At 42.5% G+C, this 24,201-nt stretch overlaps 1 protein-coding gene across 6 annotated transcripts in view; it reads right to left on the bottom strand.

Annotated features, from left to right (window-relative positions):
• Window positions 1-6,077: 6,077 nt before the first annotated feature.
• The window catches only part of LOC144614886 (uncharacterized), a 171,944-nt gene continuing 153,820 nt past the window's right edge, over window positions 6,078-24,201 (bottom strand). For all 6 annotated transcript variants that reach the window (XR_013553153.2, XR_013553157.2, XR_013553155.2 and 3 more), the window contains one exon: window positions 6,078-7,336. Coding sequence is in view for 2 of the 6 variants with exons in the window: in XM_078440916.2 (XP_078297042.1) it covers window positions 7,188-7,336 (149 nt within the window). In the remaining 4 variants the exon portion in view is untranslated. The remainder of the gene's footprint in view (window positions 7,337-24,201) is intronic.

Below are 24,201 nucleotides of genomic sequence, written 5' to 3'. Positions count from 1 at the left end.
AACAGTGAAGTTTGCTGCACCCACTGACTCTTCCTTTCACGCACGATGTGTCTGTAGTATGGGATGCTGTTTGATAGGATTTTACCCACAGGAGAATTTCTTTCAAATTGAAACCCATCCTCTCAAACTCTGCTACTGTTTCACAACTAAGTTGGTGTAATATTCCAAACCCTGGGTTGTCATGTCAACAATCTTCACAGCATCTTCACTGGGAGGAGATTCCATCTCAAGAAACCACTTTCTTTGTTCCTCCATAAGAAGCAGCCCCTCATCCATTCAAGTTTTACACAAGATTGTAGCAATTCAGTCACATCTTCAGGCTCCACTTTTTGTTCTAATTCTCTTGCTGTTTCCATCACATCTGCAGTGACTTCGTCCACGGAAGCCCCGAACCCCTCAGAGTCATCCATGAGGGTTGGAATCAACTTCTTCCAAACTCCCGTTCGTGGTGATATTTGGACTTCTTCCAATGAATCATGAATGTTCTCAATGACATCTAGAATGGTAAACCCTTTCTGGAAGGTTTTCAATTTACTTCGCCCAGATCCAACAAAGGAATCACGATCTATGGCAGCAGCAGCCTTCAAAATAAGTTTCTTACATAATAAGACTTGAAAGTCAAAATGATTCCTTGATCCATGGGCTGTAGAAAGGATGCTATATTAGTAGGCAAGAAAACAACATTAATCTCATTGTACATCTCCATCAGAGCTCTTAAGGGAGCAGGTACATTGTCAGTGAGCAGTAATCTTTTGAAAGGAATCTTTTTTTTTTTTTTTTGAGCAGTAGTTCTCAACAGTGGACTTAAAATATTCAGTGAACCATATTGCAAACAGATGTGCTGTCATACAGACTTTGTGGTTCCCTTTCTAGAGTATAGGCAGAGTAGTTTCAGCACCATTCTTAAGGTTCTTAGGGTTCCCACATGGTAAATTAGCATTGACTTTAAGAGAAAGTCACCAGCTACCTGAGCCCCTAACAAGAGAGCCTATATGTTGAAGCTCTGAAGCCCGACATTGACTTCTCCTCTCTAGCTATGAAAGTCCCAAGATGGCATCTTCTTCCAAGAGGAGGCTGTTTGATCTACACTGCAAATCTGTTGCTTAGCGTCTCCACCTTCATGACTTATCTCGGCTACATCTTTTGGAGAACTTTCTATAGCTTCCACATCAGCACTTGCTGCTCTGTGTTGCACTTTTAATAAGTTATGGAGACGGCTTTTGTCTTTCCACCTCATGAACCAACCTCCGCTAGCTTCCAACTTTTCTTGTGCAGTTTCCTCACCTCTCTGAGCCTGCACAGAATCGAAGCAAGTGAGGATGTTGCTCTGGATTACGCTTTGGCTTAAGAGAGGGTTGTGGCTGGTTTGATCTCCTATCCAAACCACTCAGACTTTCTCCATATCAGCAACACGGCTGCTTCCCTTTCTTTTCATTCATGTGTTCACTGGAGCAGCGCTTTTCATTTCCTCCAAGAACTTGTCCTTTGCATTCACGACTTGGGTAACTATTTGGTGCAAGAGCCCTGCCTCTCAGCCTATAAGCTGTTGACATGCCTTCTTCACTGAGCTGACTCATTTCTAGGTTTTGATTTCAAGTGAGAGACACGTGACCCTTCCTTTCACTTGAACACTTAGAGACGACTGTAAGGTTACTAACTGGCCCAATCTTGATATTGTCCTGTCTCAGAGAATAGAGAGCTCAGAGGAGAGGGAGAGATACGGGGGGATTGGCCAGTTGATGGAACACTCAGGACACACACATTTATTAAGTTATGGAAGCATGGTTTGCAGCCTCCCCAAAACAGTTACAGTAGGAACATCTAAGATCACCGAGCACAGGTCACCATAGCAAAGATAGTAACAAGGAAAAAGTTTGAAATGTTGCAAGAATTACCAAAGTGTAACACGGAGACACGAAGTGAGTGAATGTGGTCGGAAACCAGTGCTGACAGCCTTGCTTAACGCAAGTTTGCCACAAACCTTCAGTTTGTAAAAAAATGCAGTATCTGGGAAGCACAATATAGAGGAGAATCATAAAATATGCCTGTATTAAGGAGAAAAGCTAAATACAAACTTCAGCCATGGCTTAAATTGACTTAGAAACTCATTTCATTAGAGAGATTTGTTAAAAAGCAATATTTAGGAGAAGATTCATTTCTTTAACCTTATTCTGTTTTGTATAGGAAATGTGGCACCAATTGCTACTGAATAGCTTCTCCTGGCTCAAGAGGGTGCATGCTTGGTGGGATGCTTTACATTACTCTCAGGGAATGCAACAACAGATTAGGTTAACCATATGAAATTGCTGATATGCAACTGTTTTTGACCTACAAAAACAGCAGTTTCATACAGTTCAACTTAATAGAATGCTGTTTGTTAAAGAGCGGAAAAGTTGCCCATGAAACTAACCCTTGTGGACTTTCCTCATTTCCTTAGACACTATAGAAGGTCAAATTCAAGATTCCTATAGAGAAAGCACAAACTGAAATTAACAAAAATTACCTAATGAGTGTAAATATTGCAGACCTAGAGATACTCTCTACCCAGCTTTGTTGCTGGTAAATATAAAGCCCCTGTTGTAGAGTTGACTGCCTCTATTTGTGGAAAGCCAGTAAGAATCCCGGGGCACCTGGGTGGCTTAGTTGGTTAAGTGTCCGACTCTTGATCTCGGCTCAGGTCATGCGGGATCAAGCCCCGCATCAGGCTTTGCCTGCTTGGGATTCTTTCTCCCTTCTTCTCTCTCTGCCCCTTCCTTGCTCAACCTCTCCCTCTCTCAAAATACATAAGTAAAACATTTTTAAAAAGAATAAAAAAAAAAAAGAAGACTAGGTGAGTGTGGCTCCTGTGTGTGAGGTGATAAATACAGCCACACACAGATATACCCAGAGCTGTCTCCTTAGCAAATTTGAAGTCTAGTCTCACTGACTTTGCACAAAAATTTCTGGAATCACCACTTAGCAGCTTTGCCAAAGATAGTTCTTGAAAACCCTATGCAGTTCAATTTTAAAATTTTTAAAGGATTTGAATAGCTTACAAGCAAAAGTGATCATGAGTCTTTGTATACACACTGCAGGTAAGCCACGACCAAAACAGTGAGATCTGGAAAACACCTATAGTGGCCCTTTCTCAGTAGCTGAAATTCCCGTCATTCAGCACTCCTTAATTAACACTTGAAGGGCTTAATAAAATTTCAGGTATGCCATATGGGAGAGACAGCACATAAATTCATTCATTCATTTGTTTGTTTATTCATTATTGATTTCCTTACTTGTTTACTTATTTATTTTGACTTTATTTTCTTATTCTTTTGTAAAGTTCTTTTTAAATTTTTTTTTAACGTTTATTTATTTTTGAGACAGAGAGAGAGCATGAACGGGGGAGGGGCAGAGAGAGAGGGAGACACAGAATCGGAAGCAGGCTCCAGGCTCTGAGCCATCAGCCCGGAGCCCGACACGGGGCTCGAACTCACGGACCGCGAGATCGTGACCTGAGCTGAAGTCGGACGCTTAACCGACTGAGCCACCCAGGCGCCCGTGTAAAGTTCTTATTTTAATTCTAGTTAGCTAACATTTGGTGTTATATTAGTTTCAGGTGTACAATATAGCCATTCAACACTTTCATACACCACCCTGAATGGCACATAAATCTGTAGCCAGACATATATTTATACCTTAGTATGAGCTGTTTACTATATCAGCTATTTTGATAATCTGGTACGATAGCACACAATACAGTGAGGGGTAAGGAGGCAGCAAGTGTAAAGGTCTTTATCACAGGACAAGTTTAATTCGTGTGTGACCACAGAGTGCCTATGTCAATGGGGTGAAGGCAGAAGGCCAAAGGCGTGATATTCCAAAATAGTGGAGGCTCAACAAAAATTTTCCCACGTCGTAATTTTCAGGAAGTTCTACTCTTTCTGAAAAATTTTTTAATGTTTATTTATTTTTGAGAGAGAGAGAGAGCAGGGGAAGGGCAGAGAGAAAGGGAGACACAGAATCCAAAGCAGGCTCCAGGCTCTGAGCTGTCAGCACAGGGCCTGACTCGGGGCTCAAACTCATGAGCCGCGAGATCATGACCTGAGATGAAGTCGGACACGTAACCAACTGAGCCACCCAGGCGCCCCTCTACTCTCTCCTACAGAGCGGGACGCCTGCCTTATAAAAGCAGTGTATTTCTGAGAGATGCCCTAGGAGGAAATTGTCACATTCCTAGGAGGGATGATGAAGGTTAGAACACCCGGCTTACTGGAGACTGAGTGACCAGTACCCTGGATTATCAGGATTGTCATTTTCCTCGCCCCTCTCCTCGCTGCCCCTCCCCTGCTCATGCTCTCTCTCTCTCTCAAAAATAAATAAACATTAAAAACAGTGTATCTTTAAAAAAGAGAGAGAACAGTAATGGAGAGTATTACAATCGAGGAGACGGGCGCCGGGCTGGGACAAGCTTTCTCCAGCCTTCTTCAGCCAAGCCTTAGGAAGGGCTGAGGAGAAGAGGGAAGGGCAAACGACACAGTCCGGAGCTGTATGTTAGATTCACAGAGCCCCAGAGTGGGAAACTGTGGCCCAGAAAACGTCACGGCCACGTTTGTTTGTTTCTCCCTCTGTGACGGAGACATGGCAAGCCTTCACCGCCACCCCCCCCCCACCCCCCACCCCCCCCACTAAATACTCAATGCCTAACTGGAAACTCAAGACACTCCTTCTATAATCACATCTTCATGGCAACAACCTTGAAATGAACCTCAAGAAGTGATACTGGGGCCAGGGCCAGCAAACTGCACCCCACTGATAATCCAGGGTACTGGTCACTCAGTCTCCAGTAAGCCGGGTGTTCTAACCTTCATCATCCCTCCTAGGAATGTGACAATTTCCTCCTAGGAAAATGACAATAATTTCAGATGATTCTTACTCAAAACCAGGATCATTCATTTGTTAGACTAACACTCACTAGGCTCCCGGTCGCCCTCAGTCACCGATGAAGTCCTGAGGTAACGGCCCCTCCATGCTGTCCGGAAGCTTCTCCATGCATATTCTATGCTCCGTCCTCCTCCTCTTGGCTCTCAGATTTTTTTACACTCATTCAACACAGGCTGCCTCTATTTCAGATTCTGTGGCCTCTATCGACATACAGTTAATTTACATGGAGCGTGGCAAACAACTTAGGATCCAAGGGGAAGATCAGCCTGGCCCTTCCACACCCTGGTACTACTCGCCATGGAAACAGAACCCACTTCCAAAGCTAAAGGACTCCTCAGACAGGTGGACTCAAGTGCTAGGAGGCATTACACATGCAACACGAGGAGACACAGGTTCTAATCCTACCTCAGGTGTGAGATAGAATCTTACACTGAAGGTGTGAGAGTCAGGGTCACCCACTACCACGTGGGTGGGAAGCTTTTGAATCTCATTCACATGATTTTCATTTTTATAGAACATACCATAGGACTTTTGCCTTAGAAAGGCTCATTCATCCTCTGGTTTGCCTCCAAATTATAGATCTAATCACCATTCCCTCTTTTGAGGGGGAGAATGGTAACTCCACCCAAGGCAAGCTTAAATCAACTGAAGTGAGATCAGTTGGTAATGGTTTAGTATGAAAAAGCAAAGGACATTCACCACAATCCTGGGACAGTTCGAGACATAGCCCTGATGTCCCAGAACTTCACTCCACTGCAATTAAGGCCCGTGCCTTACTGTGTTTTTACAAATCTTTTTACCCCACTTAAAAGCATTCTCCTTTAAGGACAGAAAGTAGTTTATTCATCTGGGCATCTCTTCCAGAGTTCCCGGCTTACCTACAGAAAAGTCGCCAAAACTTTGTAAAATCAAATTAAAAATATCCTCAACAACGAACATAGTCTTACCAGTTAAAATATATTCTAATAGTTAATTTCTAAAGGACTCCCTTCCACATAGCCCTGCTTCTACACACACACATATACGCAACAAGATGATTTCAGAAAAGTCAGAGGCAATCACAGCATCCCTGCCGTCCGAGTGTAGACTTTCTAAAGATAAGGAACAAACATTTTCTATGCTCCGTATTTGGTATAGTACCTGCTTTATAGAACTATCCATTAAGTCAACAAATATTTATTTAGTGCCTTTGTGGGGCTGGGAGATAGTCATCTCCACTCAAATGGAATCTGCAGTCTCATGTGCAGGGGTGGGGTGGGGAGTGGGAAAGAGATAATAAAGAAGGAAATTGCACATACTATATAGAGTCTTAATAAAAGATGAGGGGTGCCTCGGCGGCTCAGTGGATTAAGCATCTGACTTTGGCTCGGGTCATGATTTTACCATTCGTGAGTTCAAGCCCCACATTGGGCTGTGTGCCGTAAGCACAGAGCCTGCTTTAGATACTCTGTCCCCCTTCTCTCTCTCTGCCCCTTCCCCACTCGCCCATGCGCTTGCCTTCTCCCTCTCTCGCTCTCTGAAAAATAAACGTTTTAAAAAAAAAGATGATACATTGAGAACAGATGTGTGGAGAGTGCCATTTTATATTGGGGCTCAGAAAGGGCCTCCCCAAATCAGAATTTAAAAACGTGTGTGGTGTCCACGTGTCCAGAAAGATCTAGCCACATGGGCCTCATAAGCAGGAGCATCTGGAGTCACAGAAATAAATAGGTAACAGCCAACGCACCAAAGGAGGCACAGGCTTGGACTGTTGAGGCCCTAAAGGAAAGCCAGTGTGGCCAAAGTGTCACAAATGATGAGGAAAAGTCCAAGAGACGACGTCAAAGAAGTGAGCAGGAACCACATCATGGGAAGCCCCATGGGTCTTGAATCGTGTTTGGATGTTTGCAAAGCCAATAGAAGCCATTAGATGTTTTAGGGAGGAAAGTGACAGGATCTCGATTTAGGTGTTTTTTTAATTTTTGTTTTGTTTTGTTTTTTATTTATTTTTGAGAGGGTGCAAGCTGGGGAGGGGCAGAGAGAGAGGGCAGAGGATCCGAAGCGGGCTCTGTGCCGACAGCAGCGAGCTCGGCGTGGGGCTTGAACTCACGAACCGCAAGATCATGACTGGAGCCAAAGTCAGATGCTCAACTGAATGAGCCATCCAGGTGCCCCACCTGGATGTTATGATCACCCCAACAGCTATGTGGGGAATGGCAGGCGGGTAAGAGAAGAAACTGAGAGACCCGTTAGTAGGCAATTGCAGTAATCCTCCGGAGAGACAGCTCTGCCTAGGGGAGCAGCCAAGCCGTGGTAACAACTGTGCAGACATTCCACGGGAAGTGCAGGGAAAGGCTTTCTGCACAGCGGAACAGCATGAGCAGGAGCAGGAATGCATGGACGACGTCTCCAAGTTCAGTGACCAGAGAGGTCAGTACACCTGAAAGAAGAAAAGAAAATGGTGCCAAAACAGAAAAATACCTACATATACTCACAAGGAACTAAAATATATGCCAAACACAGAGGAGCCAACAGGAAAGTAAAAAATGAAAAGCATTTGTAAAAAATAACATAAACAGAGCTGAGCGATCTAGAAAAATACTAGAGTAAGTTCAGAACCCCCCCCCCACACACACACACACCCTTGGACTGGCAGATTCAACTAAGCAAAGATGTCAGTTCTCCCCCAAGTTATGTTATAAATGTAACGTAATCCCAATCAAATTCCAAATGGTGTTTTTGGATGGGTAACTTGGCAAAAATGTTCTCAACTTCGTGTGAAAGAGTATGTGTGTGAGAATATTGAAGATGCACACACCCACGGCTCAATGTGTTACAAGCCCTGGCAGGTGTTCACAGGGACATGAGGGGCCCAGAGACTACACCACCCCCTTCCCTTCCGGCTCAAGTTGTCAGCTCAAGGCCAACTTCCCTCTCGCACTTAACCCTGCTGAAGTATTTTTCAAACTTTTTTGACCATGACCCACGTAAAGAAAAATGATTTCTATGAGGACGCAGATTTATTATTGGAACAAAAATTTCATAAATAATGCAACCCTTACATGTGACTCACATTTAGATGTTTTATTCGATTTTTTCTGGGCAACTCTCTTGGATTAAGAAATAATATGCAATCAGAGCCCTCTTGATTGATTTCACGGTTCCCTAATGTGTCAGAACCCACAGTTTTAAAAAACTCTGCCCTTGAGGCGTCAGCTCTGCTGCCTGGTCCCATAAGGTGACCCCATTACCAAGCCCGTCTCATTGGCCAGACAGCCACCCCTTTAGCCAAAGGTCTCACTTGCTTTGCTTAAATAAGGGGATCCAGAAAGGGTTTCCTGTAGACCGAGAACTGAGAGAACAAGTAAATCTTCATGGACTGCAAAGCCAGGAAAGGGAAGTGGAATTTTCAGTTTGTTTGTTTGTTTGTTTGTTTGTTTGATATAATGATGATTATAATTAAATAAAGCTCTCAGCCACTCCCAGCAGGAGACCTCCGTTCCCATCTCTGCATGTTAGCTTTTCTTGTCCATTTGGTAGCCCATTCAGGTCTTCTATTCCATCAGGCCAGTTTTGTTTTGTTTTGTTTTTTAAATAAAAGGATTTAAGAACATATTCAACGCCATTGCATGGAAGACAGTAACCCTCTAATGCAAGATGTTTGTCTTTAAATGCACAGAGCTAAAGTACCTTCTAAAAAAAAAAATCCAAGCTACAGCTCTGTTCTCTCTCTATAAAAATTTAAAATCACATTGATTACCCATCTGGCATATCTCCTAATTATGCATCTCTTAGTGGACTAATACTCCCTTCAGAAGCAAAACAGTAAATATACAAAGGGAAACATGATTAATAATTTCTTTTTGTTCTGTTTTTCAGGACAAGACCCTGCTCATTCATGCTCTCCACTGAAAATGTTTCATAACTACACCCCCAAACAGATACGATCACCTGTCCCCTGATGATCTGTTTAGCAGGAAGGGAGAGACGTGGGAGCAAAATTCACTGTTTAGCAGAAAGGCACTGACAAAGCAGGTACCCTATATGGGTTTTTATCTTTAGTGTGTGTGTGTGTGTATGTGTGTGTGTGTGTGTGTGTGTGTGTGTGTGTTCTGAAACATGTTTTACTGACATTTCCTTCTATTTTATCATATTCCAGTAAGTTCAGTTGTGCCGCAACAAAGCAGTTTCCTGGATAATCAAGCGAATGTATTTGGTTGAGCAGCCACGCTGCTTACACTTGAAACAAATTCTACAGTTTTTAAGAAGCTGCAGCATCGTATTAGGCTCATTGTTCCAGAATATCTGCCATCCCACCAGACAAATCAGGTACATTCAGTCAAAATTGCATGGAGTGCCCTATGAATTGCCAGTAGTTTATCTTCAATGCTTTTCTGTCATTTTCTTTACCCCTTTTCCCCCTTCTAGCACCCTTTCTCCATCAGCAACCTACCAGGACCTAAACTCCCTTGCTCCCATCAAAAGGGAAGTCACTAGTTTTATAGTATAAGTTCATCTTATATGCAATGTCTATAACAAAAACTTTAAAATGTCGTGTTTTCCTTCATGAACTACATAAAGAGAAGAACCAGGCTGTGGCTTACACTGTTATCTATTCCATAGCCACACCTGGATTCTTCCTTGACAATAGAATCCCAGTATTCTTTGGGGTGGCAATAGGGCTAACTAAATATTTCTTTTCCCAGAATCCTTTGCACCTTACAGTGGCCATGTGGCATATTTCAGGCCAGAAATGCTTAAGCAGATGTCTGCTGAAGTTTTCAGGAAAGTCGTTAATGCTCTTTATTTATTTAAAAAAAATATTTCATTTCTTTATTTTTTTAATTTAAATTCATGTTAGTTAACATATAGTATTGGTTTCAGGAATAGAATTTAGTGATTCATCACTTACATATGACACACAGTGCTCATCCCAGCAAGTGCCCCCCCCTTAATGCCCATCACCCATTTAGCCCATTGCCGCCCCCCACAACTCTTCCAGCCACCCTCAGTTTGTTCTCTGTATTTACGAGTCTCTTATGGTTTGCCACCCTCTCTGTTTCTATCTCATTTTATTTTTCCTTCCCTTCCCCTATGTTCATCTATCTGTTTTGTTTCTTAAATTCCACATGAGTGAAATCACATGTTTGTCTTTCTCTGATTAACTTACTTCTCTTAACATAATACAGTCTAGTTTCATTCAAATTGCTGCAAATGGCAAGATTTCATGCTTTTTGATAGCCAACTAATATTCCATTGTGTATATAACCACATCTTCTTTATCCATTGATCCGTCGATGGACATTTGGGTGCTTTCCATAATTTGGCTATTGTTGATAGTGCTGCTATAAACATGGGGTGCATGTGCTTCTTTGAACCAGCATTTTGGTAATCTTTGGATAAATACCTAGTAGTGCAATTGCTGGGTCATAGGGAAGTTCTAGTTTTGACTTTTGGAGGAAACTTCATACTGCTTTCCAAAACAGCTGCACCAGTTTGCATTCCTATGTGTTCTTGATTTTAAGGAACACTGGCTGGCAGTGACCTTCTGTCTTCCTTCCCTGAGCAAAAACGTGATGACTGGAGCTGAAGCAACCTCCTTTTCTTTAGATCACAAGGGAAAGAAAGAATGAAAGAAAGAAGGGAGGGAGGGAAGGAGGGAAGGAAGGAAGGAAAGATGGATGGAAGGAAAGGAGGGAAGGAGGGAAGGGAGGGAGGGAAAAAAAGAAGGAAAGAAAGAAAGAAAGAGAAAAAAGAAGAAAGAAAGAGAAAAAAAGAAAAAAAAGAAAGAAGAGAAAGAAAGAAAGAAAGAAAGAAAGAAAGAAAGAAAGAAGGGAGGGAGGAAAGGAGAAGAGAGGAGAGGAGGGGGGGAGGGGAGGGAAGGGAAGGAAAGGAAAGAAAAAAAAGAAAAGAAAAGAAAAGAAAAGAAAGAAACTCTCAGAGACATTTGCCCCGAAATCTCTGATCCCCTGAACCAACGCTGGCAGCTCACTCCTTTCAGACTTTTATTTTTATCAGAAAAATGAAACCTTATGTGTTTAAGACGTTGGTTAGTCAGGCATTCTGTGGCTTGTGTCCTAAATGAGATGCATGAAGGATTTCCTGGGAAGTTCCACAGCCCCAAGACTCTGAGTTGCCTCCGGGGCTAATGTGGAGGATAAGGCAAAGGCTAAGCCAGCAAGAGGAGCCGCCAGCCCTTCCTGGCCCCTGATTCCTCCAGACTATCTCACCTTTTATCTTGTACATTGACTTTATAATTCAGAATTCATTTAAGAAAAATAAATTGGTCTAAGATGCTGTTTCAAACCACTGGGTTAGGTATTTTTTCCACCAGAAGATTTTGTTGGCTTTATTATGGAAAAAGGCCCAGAAACTGAAAGACAACCAACGGAATGGGAAAAGATATTTGCAAATGACATATCGGACAAAGGGCTAGTATCCAATATCTATAAAGAGCTCACCAAACTCCACACCCGGAAAACAAATAACCCAGTGAAAAAATGGTCAGAAAACATGAATAGACACTTCTCTAAAGAAGACATCCGGATGGCCAACAGGCACATGAAAAGATGCTCAACATTGCTCCTTATCAGGGAAATACAAATCAAAACCACACTCAGATATTACCTCACGCCAGTCAGAGTGGCCAAAATGAACAAATCAGGAGACTATAGACGCTGGAGAGGATGTGGAGAAACGGGAACCCTCTTGCACTGTTGGTGGGAATGCAAATTGGTGCAGCCACTCTGGAAAACAGTGTGGAGGTTCCTCAGAAAATTAAAAATAGACCTACCCTAGGACCCAGCAATAGCACTGCTAGGAATTTACCCAAGGGATACAGGAGTACTGATGCATAGGGGCACTTGTACCCCAATGTTTATAGCAGCACTCTCAACAATAGCCAAATTATGGAAAGAGCCTAAATGCCCATCAACTGATGAATGGATAAAGAAATTGTGGTTTATATACACAATGGAGTACTACATGGCCATGAGAAAGAACGAAATATGGCCCTTTGTAGCAACGTGGATGGAAATGGAGAGTGTGATGCTAAGTGAAATAAGCCATACAGAGAAAGACAGATACCATATGGTTTCACTCTTATGTGGATCCTGAGAAACTTAACAGAAACCCATGGGGGAGGGGAAGGAAAAAAAAAAAAAAAGAGGTTAGAGTGGGAGAGAGCCAAAGCATAAGAGACTGTTAAAAACTGAGAACAAACTGAGGGTTGATGGGGGGTGGGAGGGAGGGGAGGGTGGGTGATGGGTATTGAGGAGGGCACCTTTTGGGATGAGCACTGGGTGTTGTATGGAAACCAATTTGACAATAAATTTCATATATTGAACAAAAAAAAAAAAAAAAAGAAAAATAAGAAAAAGCCCCAGAGAAATGAATCATTACTAAGGGAATTTTAGCAATAGGGTGTCGATAAGAGGAAAAATTAGCCGGATCCCCTCTGACTACATCACTGCCTCTCTCCCCCAACTTAGCCGGTTCTGAGTACCAACCTAATATCTATTTTTTTTCCAGTTAGGTTGTTGGTTGTCCCACCAACAGATGTAAAGAGGGCCCACACGATCCTATATCTTCACTAAATTCCAGGGATCAAGGCCTGTGTAGAAGGTAAATATAGAGACACAAGGAATGTTTTGAAATTAATAACTGGTACTTCATAAGAGAGGAACCTGTGTAGAGGTGGGGAGGCCCATGTTTGCTTTTGTGTCCCTCTTGTCTGGAGGCTCGGGCCTTGGGGGAAGACTGAATCGGTGGGGAATCTTGAGACCAATATTCTGATGAGTTTCCTTCTGTACAGGAAGGACTTGGTGCCTCCTGTATGTAGTGTTGGTGTCCTGAAATGTTTTGCAAAGCCTGAATGTTGGCGATCAGACTCACATTTTAAATTCACACAGAGAATTGTTTGAGAATGACATAATACCCATCCACTTCTCCTTACTTCTCATATGCACCCCCTCCCCCACCTCAGCACCCCATCCCTCCCGCCAGTTCAAAATTCTTTTGCTCGCCCAGCTTCTGCTCTCCTCATTCATTTAGCATCGCAGACTGTGGGCTTTAGAACTGGAGAAGCTTGGGTCTCATCCCAGGTCAGCCACTCACTGCCTGGGTGACCTTGGGTTAGTCTCTTAATTTCTATGTGCTTCAGTTTCCTCGTGCCTAATGGGGGTATAAGGATAGTATTTGCCTGGTACTCTCTGGTCAGCAAGCTGACCTAGAGAGAGCTGGAAGCCTGTGGGAGAGGTCACCATGACCACACCTCCAGGAATCTACCTACAAAGACATGACCGCCAACACCAGCCCCTTGTAGCCACCCTAGCCACAACGCTGAGGTTGGACAACTTCCGGCTTGTTACAAGCCACAAATAATTTAAAACACACAAAGCACCTAGAACAGTTCCGGGAACATAGTGAGTGCTAAATGAGTGTTAGCTATGGTTGTTATTGTTGTTATTTATCTGTTACCAAGTTTCACCTCCCCTTTGGTAAACGGGGATAACAATGTTCCATGTAATTAGCCCTTAGTCAGCGAACAATCAATTGACATGATAACTTTTGTTGACAGCTTCTGCAATTTCCTTCACTGGAAAGGCCCCTCTCCCAGGCTCCACCTGCTCAGAGCTTCTCAGCACCTTAGATCCTGCATGATTCAAGCTTCTATTTGAATTCTTCAGCTTCGGGGGTTCACCCTACCTTCTCCTATTACAGATAGCCACAGCTACTAATATTGGTGATTTACAATGTAGTACCGAAACATAGGTTGTATTTTCTTGTCCTTTATACCTTCAACTTCCTCTTAAACCTTTAGATTTCCTGGGGCACCTGGGCGGCTCAGTCGGCTGGGCATCCGACTTCGGCTCAGGTCATGATCTCTCGGTTCGTGAGTTCGAGCCCCGCATCTGGCTCTGTGCTGACAGCACAGCTGGCTTCAGATTCTGTGTGTGTGTCCATACAGAGCCCTACACGGGGCTCGAACCCACAAACCGTGAGATCATGACCTGAGCCGAAGTCGGACGCTTAACCGACTGAGCCACCCAGGTGCCCCCTGCACACATCTTTACGCACATATGCAAGCATATACATTTCTAGGAAGACAATGTTGGGTGTCAAAAGGATATGTGCATTGGTGAGGTGCCTGGGTAGCTCAGGTGGTTAAGCGACTTTGGCTCAGGTCATGATCTCAGCTTCATGAGTTCCAGCTCCGCATTGGGCTCTGTGCTGACAGCTCAGAGCCTGGAGCCTGCTTCCGATTCTGCGTCTCCCTCTTTCTCTGCCCCTCCCCTGCTCATGCTCTGTCTCTCTGTCTCAAAAATAAATAAAACATTAAAAAAACAAATTTAAAACTTTAGATTTCCTACATGCAAGGGTTCATTTCTCCATGCTTTTAATACACTTTAGAGTATTGACCAGCTCTGGGCACAGGGAAGTGCCTCGTAAATATTTGTTGATTGCTCTATTCACATTTACTCTAAATTCACATTTTTATATGCATGCATGAGATTTCTTTCAAAGCAAGTTACATCTGTAGTACAGCAAAGTACCAGAAAAAGCATCCACATGATCTCATCTAAACTCGAATTGGACATAAACCCAGTATCAGGGGAAACTTGCAAAGGATTTCATCCCTGTGTAATGCTGAAGGGAAACAGGGTTTATATGCCCTGAAACAGGAAGAAAAAAAAAAGGAGGCAGCATCTTCTTGATCTTATTTCGTCAATCGAAATTCCGCCTTCCCCTAGGCCTTACCCTGGCCAAATTCAAGAAACAGATGTTTGCATAAAAAAATCTCCCCGGAGTCAGCGTGGCTGTTTATCCAATTTTCACCCTGCCATGCAGACGTAGGTTATGTCCAACAGAGTCCAAACAACAAGTTGGAATGTACGAAGTTCAGGCTGTGGAAGGGTTCAAGGAGAGGTGAGATGGTCCCACATCAGGGATGCTGAGAGAAGAGCTCACCGTGAAGAGAAGTGGGGCAAGAGAACTTCATTTCCCACTAAGAGAAAAAACTTCCTTTCTCAGCTCAGGATCCATAGTCCTCTGAGCCCTACCATTTTCTAAGGGAAGATACCCTCTGGGCTGTCCGTCTCTGCATCTATCACCCTTCTGTGAGCAGCCCCCCAACACAAAAACTAATGTTTACGTTTTTCTGAACTTTCTAGGTCTGCAAAGCTGTTCCATATTGATGAACTGAGTGTGTGCCTCTTTCTTTTTGACTCCCCTGTTGAGTTCATATATTTTGGTTGTCACATGAGCTGTGAGTAATTGCATCAGTGCAGATGACGGCTCTGTCGTAGCGATCTACAAATCTGTTAACTTTTGTCTATTTCAACGTCTTTCCCCAACATTACCTTAATAAGTTGTATGTAAAACATGAAGACCAGGGGAGATGCTTCTTAATGCAATTTACAACATCTCAGAGGTGAGAATTGAAAGCCCAGCTCTGACTGCAACATCTGCTCTGAACAAGGGCATCGAGGGAACTGCCATCAGATTTTTTTGTCTTAAGGATGATCACCGTGTATGTTCACAAATAAAAATGTGAAGCGTTCTGACAGCCAAGCAAACCGTGAAGAATTAAACTTCCCAAACAGGAAAACACACTGGAACATCCTTTCTGCAATTCATTTGAGAAAACTCCTTCATTCAGAGCCTCGTCATTTCCTGCCCCTGACTGTCTGCCCAACCCCTGTCAGTTACCCCCACAGACATGTTTCCGTGAGAGGGCAAGGTTCCATTTGGAGGGGGAATGGCCCAACTTTGAAGGCATCAGTTTCTTAATGGTAAAATCAGACTTTTCCAGTAAAGAGGTCTGAGGCAGTGTGTTCAGTGGCAGCAAAAGGAAGTTTATAAAATCACCAGCACCTCCTGAGGCAAAAGTTTCTGGTGACTCACCAATACCTTCCCAAAAAGTCCCTTGGAATGTCAGTCCCTCACTTCTCTGACCTCAGTCTACCCTTCTTACCACAATCCCTGCCGCACTTTAGTGCACTCCAGACAACCTGGACCAGCCCGTCTTCCCTAAACATCTCCATCCCTTGCCCTTCGACTACTTATCTTATGTATCCTATCACTGGTGAAAGTCCTACTTCCCTTCAGTGCCTAATGCAAGGGATCCTGCTTCGGGAGTTTCTCTTGATCACCTTGCTGTATGTGACCACTCCATCCCTCACAGTCCTGTAGACCCTTGCTTTTAGCATTTATCACATTCTGCCTCAAGACATCTGTACATTTGTCCAATACACCCTGCAACGTTGCAGTCTCCAGGAGAGTGCCCAATTAAGAAATATCTTGAGTACAAAACAGAGTGCCTCGTTGTGATGGACTGAATTGTGTCCCCTCTCCCACAAATTCATGTATTAAAGCCCTACCCCCCAACGTGACTGTATTTGAAGAGAGCGCCTTCAGGAGGTAATTAAGGTTAAATGGGGCCTTCAGGAGGTAATTAAGGTTAAATGAGATTGTAAGGCTGGAGTCTTTCTCTCCACATTCATGCACTGAAGAAAGGCCATGTGAGGGCACAGCAAAAAAAGGTGCTTATCTGTAAGTCAGGAAGAGAGCCCTCAAAAGACATTGAACTCTACTGGACCTTGACCTTGGATTTCCCGATCTCCAGAAAATAAATTTCTGTTGTTTAAGCCACATTGTTTATGGCGTTTTGTTTTGTTTTGTTACGGCAGCTGAGCTGAGTAAGACACTTGTACGTGATGAACCGTCAATGAACACTGATTGTGTACATCGACTTCAAGAATAGAGGGAACCAGGAAGATGGAAAAGGTGATATCTGAGGGGATTCATCCCTCCCCATATGTGTGCTCCTCTCACTGGCTAACGAGTAGTGTGAGATACCTGTGGCAAGCGGGTACAAGCTGAAGGTTGTCTTCGGTACTTTGGATTTAATTTTGTCTTTTAAAGCATTGACATGGTTCAAAACTTAATATCAAAAGTATTTGTTACAAAGTCAGTGTGAGAACTGCTGTTTGATATTTCCAAAGCCAAGCCTTGCTGGAGTGATTCAGGCGATTCCAATAACAGCCACTCAACACTTCCACAGTTAATCATACACCCAAAAACCCCACATATAATTAACAAAGTCTCAGGGAATTAATCCAACCGGATTGACCAGTAGCACAAATAATGTATATATTTATCAAATAGGTCATCTGGTATCTTAGAGGCAAAACTCACAAAGTGATTGGCTCGTTAGTCCCTTTGTTGCCTCAAGAAAACCTGGCCACAAAACCCAGTTCTCTTTTGAGAGGCCAAGAGCATGTTCTGTGCTATAAACTTACTACTAGTTTTACTTACATGATGTATTGGATGAGTCAGGGTTCTCCAGAGAAACAGAACCAGTAGGATAGAGATGATGATAGATAGATAGATAGATAGATAGATGATTGATACATAGGTCGATAGGTAGATATTATTTTAAGGAATTAGCTCGCAGGACTGTGGGCTTGGCAAGTCTCTAGACAGGCTGTCAAGTGGGAAATTCGGGAAGAAGTTGGTAGTGTAGTCTCGAGTCCAAAATCCGCAGGCGAGAAAGTCAGGCAAGATTTCCACATTGCATTACTGAGGCAGAGTTTCTTTTTCTTTGGGAAACTTCAGTCTTCGCCTTAAAGCTTTCAACCAATTGGCAGAGGCCCACCCACATTACTGAGGGTAATCTGCTTTACTCAAAGTCCACTGATCTAAATGTCAGTCACATCTAAAAAACATCTTCAGAGCAACATTTAGACTAGCCCAGTCTGTTTGTTTCGTTCAACTAGACAACTAGATACCATAACCTAGCCAATTTGACACATAAAATGAACTATGACAAATGGAGACAAAGCTCTGAGTGAAGGTTTTTAGCTAAGAGAGATTTTTAGCATGGGGTAATATTGTTTCCCAACAGTCCTTAGAAATCCCTTCATCTTGGCTAAGTTTCTTAAAACATCTAAGCCAAAAAAACCTACGGCATCCCAAAATTGAACCAGTGGAAGGTTCTGGAAGTTCCTTCAGTGCAAAATAGTAGAACCTAGCCCCAAAGTGTTTTTACTTCTGTGGAAAACATTTCAGGGCCTGTCCCAGTGAATCCTAGGAAAGTGCTGGCCAACCCAGTTTTCAAAGAAAAACTCCTGATCAATCCCATTTGAAATAAAGTCTAACAATTTGGCCAAACAATTCTTAGATACTATAGCGAAAAGTTCATGAGAGAATACAGTTGATCACCGAATAAAACTTAATGAACGGATGTATCGCTCAGTAAGAGAAAGGTCTCTCTTCTCCTCTCCTCTTCTCTCTCCCTCTTACTTTTAAATATTATTTTTATGGCTTCTTCACAGGAGAAAAAGACTCTTTAAAACTATAACCGAATGCCAGGCAGAAAACAGACTAGTCTCTTAAACTAATGGCTGTTGTTGAGGGCTCCTTTAGCAATATCCAACTAGAGAAAAAGCAAAAAAAAAAAAAAGAACTTCGCAATAAACGACCTTCACAGACGAAGACTATTCATGTTAATTAGTAGCTCTTTTCAAATATGATTCATATATGCATTAGGCCATGTCATGCTGAACAATGCATGCATTGTAGTAAACACCAAGATAAGTCTCAAGTATGGTTATCAAAATTTTAGAAAACTCTACTAGGGATTTTTTCATACGATTGTGACTTACTGCTCCTAGTGCATTGCACAATGGTATATTTCCTAATGGCTTTTAGCTTTTCCCACTGCCAACTTTTATATTTAAAATCCATACAATTATGGACAATTTGTGAACATTATGAGGCTTTTCTTTTTTTGCACTGATTCTTACGGATTCGAGCCAGCTTTTATCCTCAGAAAATCAAATGCATTTGCTTACAACACTAGATTCATTCTCACATATTCCACTTTATTCTTATTATTAGTATTCCTTATTATGCATATTTAATTTAAGAATGCATTTTCTCCATTAAAAAATTAGAATATGCTGAAAGAAGTATTAGAAGGTGATTATTTGCTTTAGTTTGCTTTTGTTAACTGTGTAAGCCCTGATACAGTCCTCTCAAAGTTACAAGCAAGAGACAAAAACACGAAAGAGCAAAAGGAAATTTAAATGAAAATCTGCTTAAATATCACCGACCTTATTTATGTAATGATGGGATATAAGGTGTCAAAACCACATTAAGAGAATGGCTACAAAACCTTTCAACATCACATGAGTGGAAGCTCTAAATTTGCTAGTCTTTAAGCAAACACAGCACTAAGTACGGCTCTTTAGAGACTAGTTCAGGGAGACGTAGCTCGAAAAAAGCAAGAAGTTTGAAGTCGGTGTGCACCTTACCCACCTCCGTACATGGCGCCTCACTCCCTCACCCCACTCTCCCTAGTGAAACAGGAAAATTAAGGGGCCAAGCCTCAGCGTTGGCCCTTAGAGTACACTCCTTTCACAAAACAGCTGGGAGTTTAGGGTCGGAAAGAAAAAGGGAGCCAGGTCAAGTGGCCTTCTTAATTTTGTGAGCATCGATCGGAGGCCATCAGCCGAGTGCTTTGGCCGCTTTTTCTGTGTGTTGCCAAACAGGTATGAATCTGCCTCGACTCCAAAGTGATTGATTTCACTGGCTGTTTTAAAATTGTGAGGACAAACCAAAAAGAAGGTCCCGTCTCTCTGTGATTGATGGGAGTGGCCTATCCTTCTCACTACCTCCCCACCCCCCCCCCCAAACACACCCGTGTAACTTGGGTTACAGAATAGGGGTCCTCTATCAACCACACTGAGTACAGCAGGGAAGGGCAAAGACCGCGTTTCTCAAGTCTCCTGCTTTTACCGTTTTTAAGGGTTATCATTGGTATTGGCTTGAGACCTTGAAATTTATAAACACCAGTTGACTTTGTCTTACTACGAAATCCAAATAAATTAATACTACCTAACATATTTTGGCACCTTTTAAGCATCTAGTGACAGAAGGACATCATGTTAAGTACTTTTGCTACAGTATCTAATTAAAATATACCTCTAAGAGGGGCGCCTGGGTGGCGCAGTCGGTTAAGCGTCCGACTTCAGCCAGGTCACGATCTCGCGGTCCGTGAGTTCGAGCCCCGCGTCAGGCTCTGGGCTGATGGCTCGGAGCCTGGAGCCTGTTTCCGATTCTGTGTCTACCTCTCTCTGCGCCCCTCCCCCGTTCATGCTCTGTCTCTCTCTGTCCCAAAAATAAATTAAAAAACGTTGAAAAAAAAAAATTAAAAAAAAAAAAATATATACCTCTAAGAATTTCAGGCCACATCACAGGGATAAAAGTCCTTATTCGCCCACTTACTAGCTCTGTGAATAGGCACATATTACTTAATCTCTCTAGGCCTCACTTTTCTCATCTGACAAATAGGAACAATGATAAACCCTACTTCAGGAAGTCGTTGTGAGTTTTCAATGGAATGCGTGTAAAACCCTCAGAATAGGGCTTTCCAGGCTCAATTCCTCATTGTGTATCCTGGATCCGATGCCTCTAGAGGCCCCTGGGTTATTTCTCTCTGCTTCATAACCCTTAGTATTTTAGAATTTCCAATCTCATTCTTAACTCTAAAAAAAGAAAGAAAAAAGGATAGAACACAGCCATGCCCTCCCAGTTAACTAACTATGCCTCTACTTAATAGCCTCACTGCCCCTTTAGGGAATGAAAATAGAATATTCTAGGGGCGCTGGGGTGGCTCAGCTGGTTAAGCGTCTGACTCTGTTTTGGCTCAAGTCTCCATCTCACAGTTTTGTGAGTTCAAGCCTCTTCCAGCACAGAGCCTGCTTGGGATTATCTCTCTCCCTCTCTCTCCCTGCCTCTCCCCCACTCGCACTGTCTCTGCCTCTGTGAAAATAAATAAATAAGCTTTAAAAAAAAAAAGAGAATATTTTAGTCAAGGCCAATAAATGCCTTGAAAATAAAGATATACACAGACCTCAATTAATTAATTTGCTAATTATTCTGTCCTCAGACCAATATTTTTTATTTTTTATTTTTTTTGGTTCTTCCACAACTATGATCAAACACAAAATAGTAAGGGTGCTCTTTTTCTTTTTCTTTTCTTTTTTTTTTTTTTTTTTTTTTTGCTATCTTGGCAATTAAGGTTAATCAAGTGCACAACGATGCAGTGATGAGTATCAGAGACATAAGTTGAAATTCTGAAGACCCAAATTAAAACATCAGAAGCCTACCCCATTTATAATCTGTTAATTGCCTTCTTTATAGAGCCCCGAAGATCCAAATGTTTGTTTTGGTTGGGTGTTAGTTTTAACAACATGTTTTGGGATGGATGGCTCACCTCCAAACACTGTGTTAGTGTATCATGCTCTAGTAGTGAGAGGAGCCTGTGAATTTGTACCTCTTCACCCTCAGCGAGGGCTAGGTCAGACTGATCGCGGCATTATTATGTCATGCATTCTAACAGTCGGCCTCTGGAAGAAAGTCATGTCTGCTGCAGCACAATTATCTAAGACTGATGATACAGACCAAAGTCATTAGAATAAAATTTATTTGGCATATAGATCTTCTCGGCCACTGTTCCAACTTCACGGTCTACTTAGTAGGCACAAACGATTCTCCTTAGCAAGACTACATTCTCACCTTGCCAGTAAAAAGCAAAGGCTCTTTAATAGACATATTACACACAATACAGTATAATCCTTTAGTAAGGGGAGGTGGGGGATGTTGTTTGCTGGAGACAGATCTCCATCATGAGTATCATGCCTCGTCGGTGATGCTTAAGAAGATCTGCCAATTATCATGGCGTAAGCACCTCCATTTTCTAATTTCTTCACAGTGAAAGTCTAGACATTTGCCAAATGTTTATGAGATTTGGATGAGCAATTGAGGAGGGGATGATAATCAATGGTCAGCAGCACATTGTCCTTTAAGCACATCCTAGAAGATAAGGTCTGAAAACCCACTGAGAGCACAGAGAGGGCTCCTCTTGGTCTAGAATTTTCTGCTCATTCCTTGACCTCCCTTGTTTCAACTGATTCCTTTATATATCCCTTGTTGACTTCTGTAGTACACCCCATTCTTCTCAACCACCTGCCTATCCAGGACCCTCTCTCAGAACATGTGACTTCATGTTGTGGGAAATTTGAGGTCATGAGACATGGCTGCTTCAGACCCACATGTGTCCACCTCAGATTCCCAGTGCTCTATCTTACTGCAAGTCACATGCCTCCATCTGGATTCTGAATATCATGTCTCTGGAATTTTCTCACCACCAAAAATCTGCTAGCATTTTGGAATGTTCAGTCTCTTCTTCCTCAGTTCCACCCCATCTCTGTCATGTTTGCTCTTCCCCCCACCCCACCACCTTTCTCTCTCTGTCTCTATCTTTCTGTCTCTGTCTCTGTCTCTCTCTCTCTCTCTCTCTCACACACACACACTCCCTACAGAGAAGCAATTATAGTTGTGTCCCTATGTCTATTATAACAACATAATACTAAGTAGGAGAAAAGACAATAAGCAAAGGAGTAATCAATATCGGGTAGATTTCATCCAGTGAGGGACACAGCAAGAAAATTTTTTGTAATTAATTTTCTTTATATGTAAAATATATTAACTACATCCATTTAACGTGTACAATTTAATGAGTTTTGACAAATGTATGTATCCATGAAACTGCCACCACTATCAAGATATAGAACATTTTTATAATCCCCTCAAGTTACCTTGTGTCCCTTAACTCTCCATCCCTTCCTCTACTCCTGGCCACAGGCAGCCACTGACGTTTCTTGCCACTTTAGATTAGGATGCATTCTTCGGCACGTTATAGAGATATAGTCACACGGTATGTGGTCCTTTGTAACTGGCTTCTTTCACTTCATAAAATCACTTTGAGATTCATCCATATCAGTGTGCATACGAGCAATTCACTTTTTTAATTGCTGAGTGGTATTCAATTGTATAAATGTGCCACGATTTGCTCATTTATTCACCTGTTGGTGGACGTGGATTATTTCCAGTTTGAGGCTATTTCAAATAAATGGCCATGAGGATTGTGCACAATATTTTATGTGGGTGTATATTTTTATTTCTTTGGGGGTAAATACCTAGGAATAGGACAGCTGGTGGTAGGGTAGGAATATGTTTAACTTTTTAAGAAACTAACCACTTCCAAAGTAGTGGCACCATGTTGCATCCCCCACGGCAATACATGAGAATTCTGGTTGTTGCACATCCTCGACAACATTTACTATTATTAGTCACTTACATTTAAGCTATGCGGTGATGTGTCCATGTGGTTTTATTTTATTTTTCTGAGTTTATTTATTTATTTTGAGAGAGGCAGAGACAGCACGAGCAGGGGAGGGGCAGAGAGAGAGAGAGAGAGAGAGAGGGAGAGAGGGAATCCCAAGCAGGCTCCGCACTGCCAGCACAGAGCCCGATGCGGGGCACAAACCCTCAAACCATGAGATCGTGACCTGAGCCGCAACCAAGAGTAGGAAACTCAACCAACTGAGCCCCCCACCCCGAGACCCCCCATTGTGGTTTTAATTTGTACTCCCTTGGTAACTAATGGTTTGGACCATCTTCTTATGTGCTCATTGGCCATTTGCAGATCTTCTTTCGTAAAGCGTGTGTTCAAATCTTTTGTCTATTTTCAGAATCAGGTTTTCTTCTTATTGAGCTCTAAGCATTCTTCATATAACCTAGGTACACTTTCTGTGTTAAATACATGTATTGATAACATCTTTCTTTCATCTGGCTTGCTTTTTCCTTTCTTAATAGTGTCTTCTCAAAGCAAAATGGTAAATTTTGATGAAGTCCAATTGTCACTTTTTTTTTTCTTTATGGTTTGAGATTTTTTTTTAAATTTTTTTTAACGTTTATTTATCTTTGAGACAGAGAGAGACAGAGCATGAACAGGGGAGGAGCAGAGAGAGAGGGAAACACAGAATCTGAAACAGGCTCCAGGCTCTGAGCTGTCAGCACAGAGCCCGACGCGGGGCTCGAACTCACGGACTGTGAGATCATGACCTGAGCCGAAGTCGGACGCTTAACCGACCAAGCCACCCAGGCGCCCCTATGGTTTGAGATTTTTATGTCCTAAGGAATCTTTGCCTGCCTCCAGGTCCCAAAGATTTGATTTTATGTCTTATTCTAGAATTTTCATGGTTTCGTGTTTTACATTTAGGCCCATGGTCCAAAGTCATTTAAAAATAATCTCTTAGGCTTATGAGAGCACAAATTACTCTAGGAAAAAACCCAGAGTGACTCACCATTAATTTTTTAATGTTTGTGCCTCCAGTTCTTCTTGAGTTTAGCTTCGTTTTGCCGGGGAGAAGATGTCAAGAGAGAGAAAAAGAG

Source organism: Panthera onca, chromosome F1 (genome assembly GCF_046562875.1).
Source record: "Panthera onca isolate mPanOnc1 chromosome F1, mPanOnc1 haplotype 2, whole genome shotgun sequence".
NCBI lineage: Eukaryota > Metazoa > Chordata > Mammalia > Carnivora > Felidae > Panthera > Panthera onca.
This window is presented reverse-complemented; position numbering and strand designations above follow the sequence as displayed.